The sequence below is a fragment of the Stigmatopora argus genome, chromosome 1 (assembly GCF_051989625.1).
Source record: "Stigmatopora argus isolate UIUO_Sarg chromosome 1, RoL_Sarg_1.0, whole genome shotgun sequence".
NCBI classification, from domain to species: domain Eukaryota; kingdom Metazoa; phylum Chordata; class Actinopteri; order Syngnathiformes; family Syngnathidae; genus Stigmatopora; species Stigmatopora argus.
Window position 1 is genome coordinate 9,429,900 of NC_135387.1, and position 10,712 is coordinate 9,440,611.

Here is a 10,712-nt window from a genome sequence, read left to right on the forward strand (position 1 = left end):
CCTTTAAAACCAAATCATTTACTTACTCAAAACTTAGTTATCTTTTTGGGAGTTTCTCATTGTACACAGATGATCTCTGGGTGTTACCCAGGTCCCAAAATGTTAACACACAAATTTATGTTGCCATGTTCCCGGCCTTCTTCAACATCACAAAACTGCATTTGTCAGCCTACGTCAAATGATTACCATTGTTTTGCCTCTGATTCCATATGATGTAAACAGACAAGAAGGAACAGTAAACAAAAAAATGACATGAGGTACGAATTATAGATTCTCAACATTTTATTGTTTGCACATGCTACTATCAACAAGGAAATTGAATATTATACCACCATTTCTTGAACATAATTCATGTGCTATTTTTTCATACTATGTGCCCACTCGGTACTTTTAAAAGTGCTGTTTGTACGTATATTTGGAATGAAACCTCTAATATTTATTTAATTAATTTCCAAACAAATGAGTTAAATTAATTGAACATTAGTCTTTAAATATTACACACAAAAACAGCATTTATAGCTCATTTCCTTCCATCAATAAGCAGGACGTCAATTGTAAACTCAAAAAGAACAACAGTTAAGTATCAAAAAACAATTTTGAACACTTAATTGACCTAACTAAATTGTATGATAAAAAACAAAATGAAGATCCGAAGTTTATTTATTTATTTATTTTTACTGTACTGCTTTCTGACAATTTTGCATTAGTTTGCCAACTGTCAGTTATTTGCTTAGTTTATATTTTCTTTTTGTTGCCACAGTTTTCAAAAGGTACACCACCTTGGAGTCTAGAGCCGGTGAAGAGTAGTCTGTCTCATTTCTGGCTCACAATGTCCCGTGCAATGAGCTCCTTCATGATCTCATTTGTTCCTCCGTAAATGGGCTGAACACGAGAATCCACAAATGCTCTGTAAACACAAAGACAGATTTATGAAACCTTAAAGGTTTGGCTGTGTTTAAATTCAAGCCTGTGGTCATTTAGTAGCTGGAATTTTTTTATGCCCTTCAGATGTGTGCAATATGGCCACAAAGGTGCAGTATAATATAGTCATACAAATGAAGAGATTACAGTGGTACCTCGTCATACGACCGCTCGTCATACAAAATTCTCGTCTTACGAGGGAAATTTCGATCGAATAATTCGCCCGTCATGCGATCAAAATTTCGTGATGCGACCAAGCCAGGTCTTTTTTGCATATCTTTCGTGTATAACAATATCTACGAGCACGGAACGATTAATTCAGACGAGTTTCTCATACGCCCAGGAAACGCACAACGCGCGGGCAAAAAGAGGGCTTTCTGGGTAATGAAGTATACTCGTGCACACAACACCCATAGGCAATGGCAAGCTTTCTCAGAATAAAACTTCATTACCCACAATCAATACGTGGGTAAGCTCAACTATTGTATTTCCTGTTATTCTTTCTAAGGCAAGACGCTCCCGCGATCGTTCTTTAAAGACTATTTCTCGTTGGCAAGTGGTCGTGCGTTATCCTATTGTGATGACATTTGTATGCGACATTATCGAAATATTTTGAAGGGTAGACAAAAACAAACAACTCTTGATGCGTTCGTTTTGAAGACTTCGGCTGAGCGGCCAGGTGGTGTCAACCCGTAGAACTACGTAAGGTAAAAAAGATTACAACAAATTTAGAATTTAGTTTTGTTTGAAGTTACATTAAACGTTGAGTGTCTGTATATAGTTATCCAAGTTAATTTAAATTTGTTTGTTCGTTTACGAGTGCATTGTTGCCGTGCATTGACGCCAGCAGACATTCAAATGAGTGTTCCAAATACACAACATAACATTTTCATTTTTCTGAGCCCAACTGTTAGTTGTTAAAAGAATATATTTTACTCCATCCTTATAGTGGTTGTATCTACCTTTTTATGAGTGCCTGATGGGTACTAATTAAAGTTAAACATGTCAAAGTGAGCCTGGAGTGTTTGTTTTGGCCTCAAATTATGAGTAAACGTCATGAAACGGGGTCTTGTGTGATCTAGTAGGCTTACTTAGCAATGGGGTACTCCAACATGTAGCCCCAGCCACCGTGAAGCTGCAGGCATTGCGTGGCCACCTGATTTTGCAGGTCAGACGACCTGGAGAAAAAAAACGAGTTGGCGCGCACAGCCTTGACAGTCCGCACAAAACAGACGAGACACGAGGACCCTCACCAGTACTTGGCCATGGAAGCAGTGGAGGGGTCAAGGCGTTTCTCGGCATGTAGTTGTAGACAGTTGTCAACGAACGCACGGCCCACGCAGATTTCGGTTTTTAGTTCTGCCAATTTGTGCTGTACTGTCTGTGTCACAAAGTCATTTTAGCTTTCAGACCATCATAAAAATTGCAAAAGTCAAATGGTACACACCTGCAAGTGAGAGATCGTCTTTCCGAACGCTTTTCTCTGCAGCACGTAGCTCCTGGTTTCTTCAAACATGAACTCGCAGCTCGCGATGGCCATGTCGGCAATCACCAGACGTTCCTAAACAGAGACCTTAACATTAAACCCTAGAAACAACATGCAAAATTGAGTGTGCTCTTGCCTGTGGCAACTCGTTCATTAGGTAGTAAAAACCCTTGTTGAGACCACCTAGGAGTGCGGTGGCTGGGAGCCGAACATCCTCAAAGAAGAGTTCAGCGGTGTCCTTGGAAGAAAATACATGTGTTAGACAGGGAAAATTATTCTGACTGAATATACAATCTTAAATACCTGTGCCTTCAGGCCAATCTTTTCCAGCTTGCGCCCCTTGTGGAAGCCTTTCATGCCATCTTCAACCAGAAAGAGACTGATGCCGTGGGCTGCCGTCCGAGCTTCGCGGTCAGTCACGGCAACCACCACCACCAGGTCAGCCATCCATCCGTTAGTGATGAAAACCTGCAGAAGTAAATGAGCAGAATCTGAGAAAAATCAAATACTTTACCATGGTCTCCATCATCAGTTTGATTTTCTCTACTGCTCTATATTGCTTTAATTCTGCTTTGTCTGAATTTGAAGAAATGTTGAAAATTAGAACTCTCCATGGGAACAGTTCATTAAAAGAATTTAATGGAAAAAAACTCAAAGGTTTAAAAAAATCATAAATCAAGCAAACATTACTGCACTAGCATGAAATCTGGTTGTTGTAGTCAGAAGAGTGGGGAAATATATTTAATCAAGTATATTTAAGTTTCCTATTGAAAGGCAAACTTTAAATAGTGATTTTGAATGATAATGGGTCAAATAGAATTACACCTGACCCTTTTATAGTACAATATATTGTGTTAATAAATAGTCATACCTCTTGCGCATTGCCTAGTGTGAACAGCAATTAATACAAACTGTACATGCCCAACTGACCCCACCAGGCAATACTTAAGTCTTTCACAGTGGCTTCCTGACCTTGTTACCATTGAGGATCCAGTCGCTCCCGTCACGTTTGGCGTTTGTACGCACACCTTGAAGGTCACTGGAAAAATCGTGACAGTTATTTTAAAGTGGCACCATACTGTTGTAGTGTGACAATCTTCTCAAATTTTGGTAAATATTCCACTAGCGGTGAAAGGGTTCCCTCTAGTGTTGGTTCTCAGACAGCTACATAGTATATTTGTAAACTGGTACATACTCAAATTGAAACAAGTGAGAATGGCTTGGGAAAAAAAAAAAGAGAACGCCAGCTCTACACAAACAATCCCCCCCGAGTCTGACCTGCCCGCTCCCGGCTCAGTCATGGCAATGGCGCAGATGCATTTTCCAGCAATCATCCGAGGGACAAATTTTTCAATCTGCTCCTTGCTGCCGTAGTTGATGATGTAGGGCATGACAATGTCAGAGTGCAGAGCAAAACCTGGTCCCGAACAATTTGAGTACATTCTGGTGAATGAACACAAAGAGGAGACATACATGAGAAAAATTTAATTTTGTTTGACGTCATTAATTTTTACATTTTTCACTTACTGTTCTTCCCACGTGACAGCTGCCGAGAGCAGGTCTCCGCCAAAACCGCCGCACTCCTCTGGTGTCATAACTCCCAGCAGGCCTTGCTCGCCGGCCTTTTCCCACACTTCCCTGCTTACCTGGCCTGCCTTCTCCCACTCCTTGTGATGTGGCACTACCTCCTCTTGAAAGAAGCGGCGCACACTCTGCCTGAAGATGTCGTGGTCTTCATTGAAAATCCGCCGTGTCCCAATGTCCATCAGAGTCCTTGCCTTGGATGTTTCTGGACGCACAGAGGGGGCGGGATGACTGAGACCCTGGGCATCGCTGTGCTGCAATCTGGATGCAAAAATAGATTATTTTAGAAAAAAGAAAAGTTGAATGCTCACCCAGTTGTTATGTAAAGATTTGTATTAGTAATTTGACATTGAGATGACGAAAACCATGCTTGGGGATGTTTTTATGCCCTAGGCAAAAGTTTAGATTGGGTCTCCTGTGGAAAATATACTAAATGAATAATTAATAATATGCAAATGAAGTAAGTTTCTTTTCAAAGCAGTATTTAAAAATGGGAATTATATTTCCCAACACTTTCATTCCATTTTAACAACAAAAATATCTCACTGAACCACATTCAAGATAATTATCTTTTTAAACACTAACCCTCACACGAGGTAGTATTATCTGGTTAGTATGTAGCTTTTTTATGGTTTTACCGAGTGGTTCTTACGCAATTCTTTCAACAGGCGACTGCAGAATTCACCTTGAATTTCAACTAGCAACTCCACTCTGTAGCAGTTGGTGTATCTGTTAATTTGTTTTTCAATTTTTCTGCCTGAATAATCTTAAATTTGATCTACATTAGCTCAGAAGCACCGATGGAAATTATGTCATATTTAATTAGTTTTTGAATACCCCAATGTGATTGAGAACCACGGCTTTGTCCCTTCTGTATCTTTATTATTTTTAAGTATTTTAAAAACAGCAATTTGGTGTCACCTCCACGATATGGTTGTTTTTTTGGGCCAAAAATCGAAGGCTACAAAATAATATAACTTGAAATTTTCTCTCTTTTTATTGTGTGGTACAAAAAACACATGTTGGAACCCTTCTGACTGTAATCAGCCAAACATTTACAATGTATGACTTCCCAAATAAAACTAGTAATGTATGAAATGTTTTAGCTCGTGTCTATCTATAGCTAAAATACATATAGATCATTTATTAAGTTGAACTTACTATATTTACTATATACTACAAAAGCAAAAGTAATTATGATAATGACCTTATGTTCACCTTTGACTATTTTATTACAGCATGGCATTTTCATGGGTCAATGTATTTTTGAGCCCAGACACAAATTTAATTTGCTTTATCAAAAGGTTAGACTTGAGATTATCAAACCCAGTAAAAACACCTAAAATCCGAAGAGTTTAAATATCAAGTTGCCACATGTGTAAAAGTGCAAAGGTCACGGTGACCTAGTTTAATAGAAACATAACAGAAGTTTGCCATTTAAGAGCACTGATTAAAAATAATAACAATAATAATGCACTTCCTAGTCGTCAACCCAATTGCTGCTTTGTATACAGATATCGCTTATGTAGTACAAAGTTTTACGTGTCAAACAGAACGAACAATAAATCAAAATTTACCTTGCTGCAGCGGACGGCAGAATTTGTCCTGACCGGTAGATTTTTCTGAAGTCACAACGAAGTTTGACAAAACTTTTGAGCAACATTGCGAAAGGGAAGCGCTTCTCTTCAACGTTGAAAATAACTTAAGAAGCGAGTGATCGTAACTGAGTATAAGATATATCACTCTGTGTGTATAAAGAGCAGTAATACTAGAAAAGAATGCAAAACGTCGCTTCTATTTCATGTGATCTAATTTAACTATAATCAAAAAGGGTAATAAAGTTGTACTATTTTAACCATTTTTAATTTAATACGGTGGCTGTCTCCGTTACATCACCAACAGAGTGATGCCTCGTGCCTTCTTCTTCAGCTCATTAAGTATTCTTTGGTATGGAATTTAGGTTTATGTTTAAAGCCCGCCTCTAGCGGCTACAAACGATATTACATCACAACCTGATGAAAATGTTTAGTATGTACTCAGTGACGGCCTGTGCATTTTCTAGCAGCGCCTTCAGCGAATCAATCCAACCCTCAAAAGCTATTTTATGGATATAAAACCTCTACTGCAGCTATAGCTGCGTCACATAAAAATAATCAATAAATCAATGCACAAAAATGGGGTAAAATCCACTTCCTAGCAGCAATTAATGATTAAATACAAATACTGGAGCTTTTCAGACATTACAACTGGGCCAGGGGGGTGATTTTCCCAGGAAAAGACAGCGATGAACGTCAATGGCGTACCGGCAAACATTGCCTGAAAATGGAGTAAAATCTAGCTGTAAACCGCATTTATTGATTAAATACAAATACTGGAGCTTTTCAGACATTACAACCGAGCCAGGGGGGTGGTTTTCCCGGGAAAAGACAGCGATGGACGTCAATGGCGAAACGGCAAAAATTGCAATAAAATGGGGTAAAATCCACTTCCTAGCAGCATTTAGTGATTAAATACAAATACTGGAGCTTTTCAGACATTACAACCGGCCGGGTCAGGGGGGTGATTCTCCCGGGAAAAGACAGCAATGGACGTCCATGGCGAACGGGCAAAAATTGCACTAAAATGGGGTAAAATTCACTTCCTAGCAGCATTTATTGATTAAATACAAACACTGGAGCTTTTCAGATATCACAACCGGGCCCGGAGGACGACTTTCCCTGGGAATTTCATACAATTGAAATATTATTTAGGAATATAGCCATATTTTACTCACCAAAAATCCTTTTTAACTGTACACAATATCCATCCTCCTTTCTTTCTTCCTTCTTTTCTATCGCCATCAAATGCTGAAAGTCGAGCCTGTCCTGTTGTATTTCTGGCATAGTCCGTCTTGAAAATGGCTTTAAATCAACACAACAATATATTTGCTTGTGCAGCTCGCTCTGGATACAGTTTGTTAGCTCTGGCTACCTCTATCACTAGCCAATCATAGTTGGTGAAAGCAATGACATATCCCTACGCCTGCGAGAAGGCAATGACGTATCCCTACGCCTGCAAAAAGGCATTGTGGTGTTGCCAACTTGAAATCTGATTGGTTAAAGCAACAGTCTTATCGACGCTTGTTTAAAGCAGCAGAGCCTGCAGAACTGATTGTGAAGGCCTTGAGGCAGATTTCTGACCCTGGCAACAAATAATGGCTGAAATGTGATTGTTTAAATGCTTCAATATGAAAACACACATCTGGAAGCAGTGCAACCAGGGGGAAAGCAATCAAAGGAAGCTAACAGACAATTTGGAATTATTTAATAAGTATTGATGGACAAAATATAATATATGATTCAGATATTTCTTTGGCCAGCAGAGAAGGCCTTTAAGGCCCTGACAGCCCGCCACTGATGTACATGTATGTTTAATGCGTAGTACTCCCTCACTTGTGGTCCCTTCTCAAGGTTTTTTTTTTCCCCCGTTGGGGTTTTTAACTTTTTGCTTGCCAAGACACTGGTTTCCACATTCCAAAAACATGCATGGTAGGCTGATTGGACACTAAAAATTGCCCATAGGTATGAGTGTGGGCATGAATGGTTGTCTGTCTCCTCGTCTCCTGCGATTGGCTGGCCACCGATTCAGGGTGTTCCCCGCCTCTGGCCCGAAGTCAGCTGGGATAGGCTCCAGCACCCTGCACGACCCTAGTGAGGATAAAGCAGTTCAGAAAATGATTGAACGTTGTGATTATTAAGTCAGTAAAATGTTATTGTTTAAACAATTTTTAATGACATTCTAATGTGTTGAAACGTGCCTATTGGATATAAAGTATATTTGCTGCACCTTATTTTTTCTGCTGACATGGTGAATGAAAGATCAAAGAACAATCTGAGCTGGGATGTACTTTGTAAAAGTTTATTCTGCAGTGAACAGAAAATAAATAACGGCTTTCAGGGAGCTGGGAGAGTTTGGCGGTCAGTCCACAGCCATAACCCAGGACCTTTGGCACTGGACTGAATGAGGCAGCGGTGGGAAGGGAGGGATCGGCCCTCACTTGATGAGCGGTCACCCCAGCTCCCCCGTTTCCTCACCTCATGCGGCAAATGGCGACACGCCCCCGGTGGGACTTAAATGATGTGGTCTACAATGGAGAGGGGATGTCCCGAGAGGGGAGGGTTGAAACGGAAAGGAAAACAAAATAAACAAGTTGCGTTCGCTTCAACATCCCTTGAATAAAGTCCTTGTCTTTTCTTGTTGGTCTTCCAAACAGTGTCCGATGTCCTGAACACACTCCTGCTACGGGCTGCTTACACAGACATGATGTGCTTGACAAAAGCTGAAAAGACAACAAGGAGTCCATCTGTAATCCTCAAGAAGGAGAATGACAATTCTCATGCATTTTTACTGAGAAACGTACCCTCATAGTGAACACTGCCGTTCTCATCCTCCTGGCCTGCCATGAGGGCCTCGATCTCGGGCTCGCTCATCTTCTCTCCTGTTGGCGACACGTCTCCGCATCAGAATGGGCTGCTCGACGTTTGAATGCCAGGAAAAGGGGGGTCAAACTCACCCAGAGTGGACAACACAATACGCAGCTCAGCACCCATGACGGTGCCGTTGCCCTCCTTGTCGAAGACACGCAGACCCTCAACGTAGTCATCGTAGGTACCCTTGGTCAGAGCATCCACCTGTTTCAGCATGGGCAGGAAGGCGTCAAAGTTGATCCTCTTGTTGGCCATGTCTGCAGGTGACGTTACAAGTGAGGAGGCAATAAGTACACACACTAGTTATTACTGTATTTATTAATTTTTTTCTTCTCCATCCTTGTCTGGAGCATTTGTATTTGTCTGCTCTTCAGTGGAGTGGTCTGAAGTCGTTGTTTTGCTTTATTATCGACCAGTTGTCATTGGTCTGCTTCATTAGTACTATGTTGTTTACCTTTTGTCGTTTAGTTGATGTTTGGAACATTTTTCTTACTTTTAACTGCAAACAAATCTACCTTTGGGTATAAGTCACCTGAACATAATTGGTCTGGCAAGGACACAGTGAGTGTTTGTGTTCTTACCGTCGGCGGAGGGGTTGCCAAGGATAGCGACAACGTCCTTGTTGGTGGGGTTCTGGCCCAGAGCCCGCATAATGTCGGCCACCTGATTGTAAGCCACCTGGCTGTCACCAATTCTGTCAAAGAGACCGAAGGCCTCCTTGAAGTCTGAAGAAGAGAGAACATGGCAGCTTTTTTTTCCACCCACATGGACTCAAAGGAATAAAACCTCCTTTTCCTCGATGTCAATGTTTGCCACCACGAGAGCTATGTGGCGCCATTCTGGCTCTCGGGGAGGAAAGGGTAAGAGTAGCGGAGGTGAACTATTTCCGTCCATCGAGATGGATGACGCTTTTATGTTATTTTGCAAGTACCAGGGGTCACAACAGCTGTAGCCCACAGCACCCCCACCCCTTCTCTCTTGCTCCCAATGGGTGGGTGCAAACTGATACTCTACCCCCAACAGTTGCCTTATAAAGTTAGAGGCAGGGAGGGCGTGTGTTAAACTTAAAAGTGCTAATTGGGGAAATCAGGGTGCTGCTACCTAATCTTAAAGTCACCAAATATGGCCTTCTAGTTTCCGCTGAATGATTATCACATTAACAGACTAAACAAACACACTTTGGATTCCTGAATGTAAGGTGACCTTGCTAATCAAGTATGGATGCTAAACCATGGCACCTGGTGTTAACAGCGTGGCTCACAGGGAAAGGCTGGGTCGGCTCAGAATAGACATAACTCACATTCTCATGGAAACTGGAGCAGGTTATATTCAGAAAGTACAGAGTATGTCAGGACGCGTGTGACACCCTCCGGGTTACGGCACACAGGAATATGCAGGAACGATCCGACACTGATATTAACTCTCATTCGTATTTAAATACAAACTCAGGAAGTAATCCCAGATTGATTGCAGCTGCTCTGCCTTGACGGCAAGCCAGGCAGAGAGCATACCCCAATTATGCTATTAAACAAGAATTGAAAAATCTTCCTCACCCTCAATTTGATCCGCTGTGAACTCAGTCTGTCGGAAGTACATGGAAAGAAAAAAGACACGAATAAACAAAAAACTAATGGAACCATCAAGACAATCACTAAAAATTAACATACCTTTTAGCATTTTTCACATGCATATAACATTTACAACACAATTGTGCGTTTTTAACCCAAAATGAACATACCATTTAAAATGTCTATAATTTGCCCCAAGATTTAATCCAAATTCATGAAAAACATATCCAAAAGTATTTGAATAGGTACCATCGCCCCACCCAAAAAGATAATTGCACAAGCGAGTACACACCATTTTGGAGAGTTGGAGACGCACGAGAGGAAAGAAAAAAAGAGGCCAAGGTCCCGAGACAGAGTGGTGCTAAGCCTTGGTTCCAGCGCAGTCTTATGTATACTGGGCCTGTGATGTCACACATGCTAATGAGGCGACTCAGATGACACACTGGGACATCTTTAACTTTCTTAGGGCAAACTGCGCTGCGGCCTGGCCGTGGTAGCGGAAGGCCTTTAGAAGGGGACGTGGCTATTTTTAGGATCGAGACACTGATCCTCAATATACGAAAGTGTGTGAAACTCTGTTTTTGAACTAGTAAAATATTTGAAAGTCTTTTGTTTCAAGGACCCAGACTTAAATGGTGAAAATGAATTACAAGCATGAAGCCCAGTGACCAAATTCAAAAGGCTTAG

The 10,712-nt window shown here is 41.1% G+C and overlaps 2 protein-coding genes across 2 annotated transcripts; both read right to left on the reverse strand.

Moving 5' to 3' along the window:
* Positions 1-264: 264 nt before the first annotated feature.
* acadl (acyl-CoA dehydrogenase long chain) lies at positions 265-5,904 on the reverse strand. Its single transcript, XM_077595730.1, has 10 exons — positions 5,569-5,904; positions 3,935-4,252; positions 3,686-3,850; positions 3,380-3,446; positions 2,711-2,875; positions 2,544-2,645; positions 2,369-2,482; positions 2,175-2,302; positions 2,013-2,099; positions 265-907 (listed from the first exon to the last, which is right to left on the reverse strand). Exons 1-10 carry the CDS (start codon positions 5,652-5,654, stop codon positions 814-816), a joined length of 1,326 nt encoding a protein of 441 aa, XP_077451856.1. The 5' UTR covers positions 5,655-5,904; the 3' UTR covers positions 265-813.
* Positions 5,905-7,867: 1,963 nt separating this feature from the next.
* On the reverse strand, positions 7,868-10,404 carry mylz3 (myosin, light polypeptide 3, skeletal muscle). Its single transcript, XM_077595741.1, has 6 exons — positions 10,318-10,404; positions 10,011-10,038; positions 9,039-9,182; positions 8,544-8,714; positions 8,391-8,468; positions 7,868-8,309 (listed from the first exon to the last, which is right to left on the reverse strand). The coding sequence occupies exons 1-6, from the start codon at positions 10,318-10,320 to the stop codon at positions 8,281-8,283; spliced, it is 453 nt and encodes a 150-aa protein (XP_077451867.1). The 5' UTR covers positions 10,321-10,404; the 3' UTR covers positions 7,868-8,280.
* Positions 10,405-10,712: the final 308 nt, after the last annotated feature.

What these genes read in the sequence shown, in the direction of transcription:
- acadl (XM_077595730.1), bottom strand. Translation starts at nt 5,654, where the DNA reads ATGTTGCTCAAAAGTTTTGTCAAACTTCGTTGTGACTTCAGAAAAATC. An exon ending in GGATCCTCAATGGTAACAAG is followed by an intron (nt 2,876 to 3,379) that starts GTCAGGAAGCCA and finishes TTACTTCTGCAG; the next exon opens with GTTTTCATCACTAACGGATG. An exon ending in AGATTGGCCTGAAGGCACAG is followed by an intron (nt 2,646 to 2,710) that starts GTATTTAAGATT and finishes TTTTCTTCCAAG; the next exon opens with GACACCGCTGAACTCTTCTT.
- mylz3 (XM_077595741.1), bottom strand. An exon ending in CACAGCGGATCAAATTGAGG is followed by an intron (nt 9,183 to 10,010) that starts GTGAGGAAGATT and finishes TCTCTTCTTCAG; the next exon opens with ACTTCAAGGAGGCCTTCGGT. An exon ending in CGGCAGTGTTCACTATGAGG is followed by an intron (nt 8,310 to 8,390) that starts GTACGTTTCTCA and finishes TTGTCTTTTCAG; the next exon opens with CTTTTGTCAAGCACATCATG.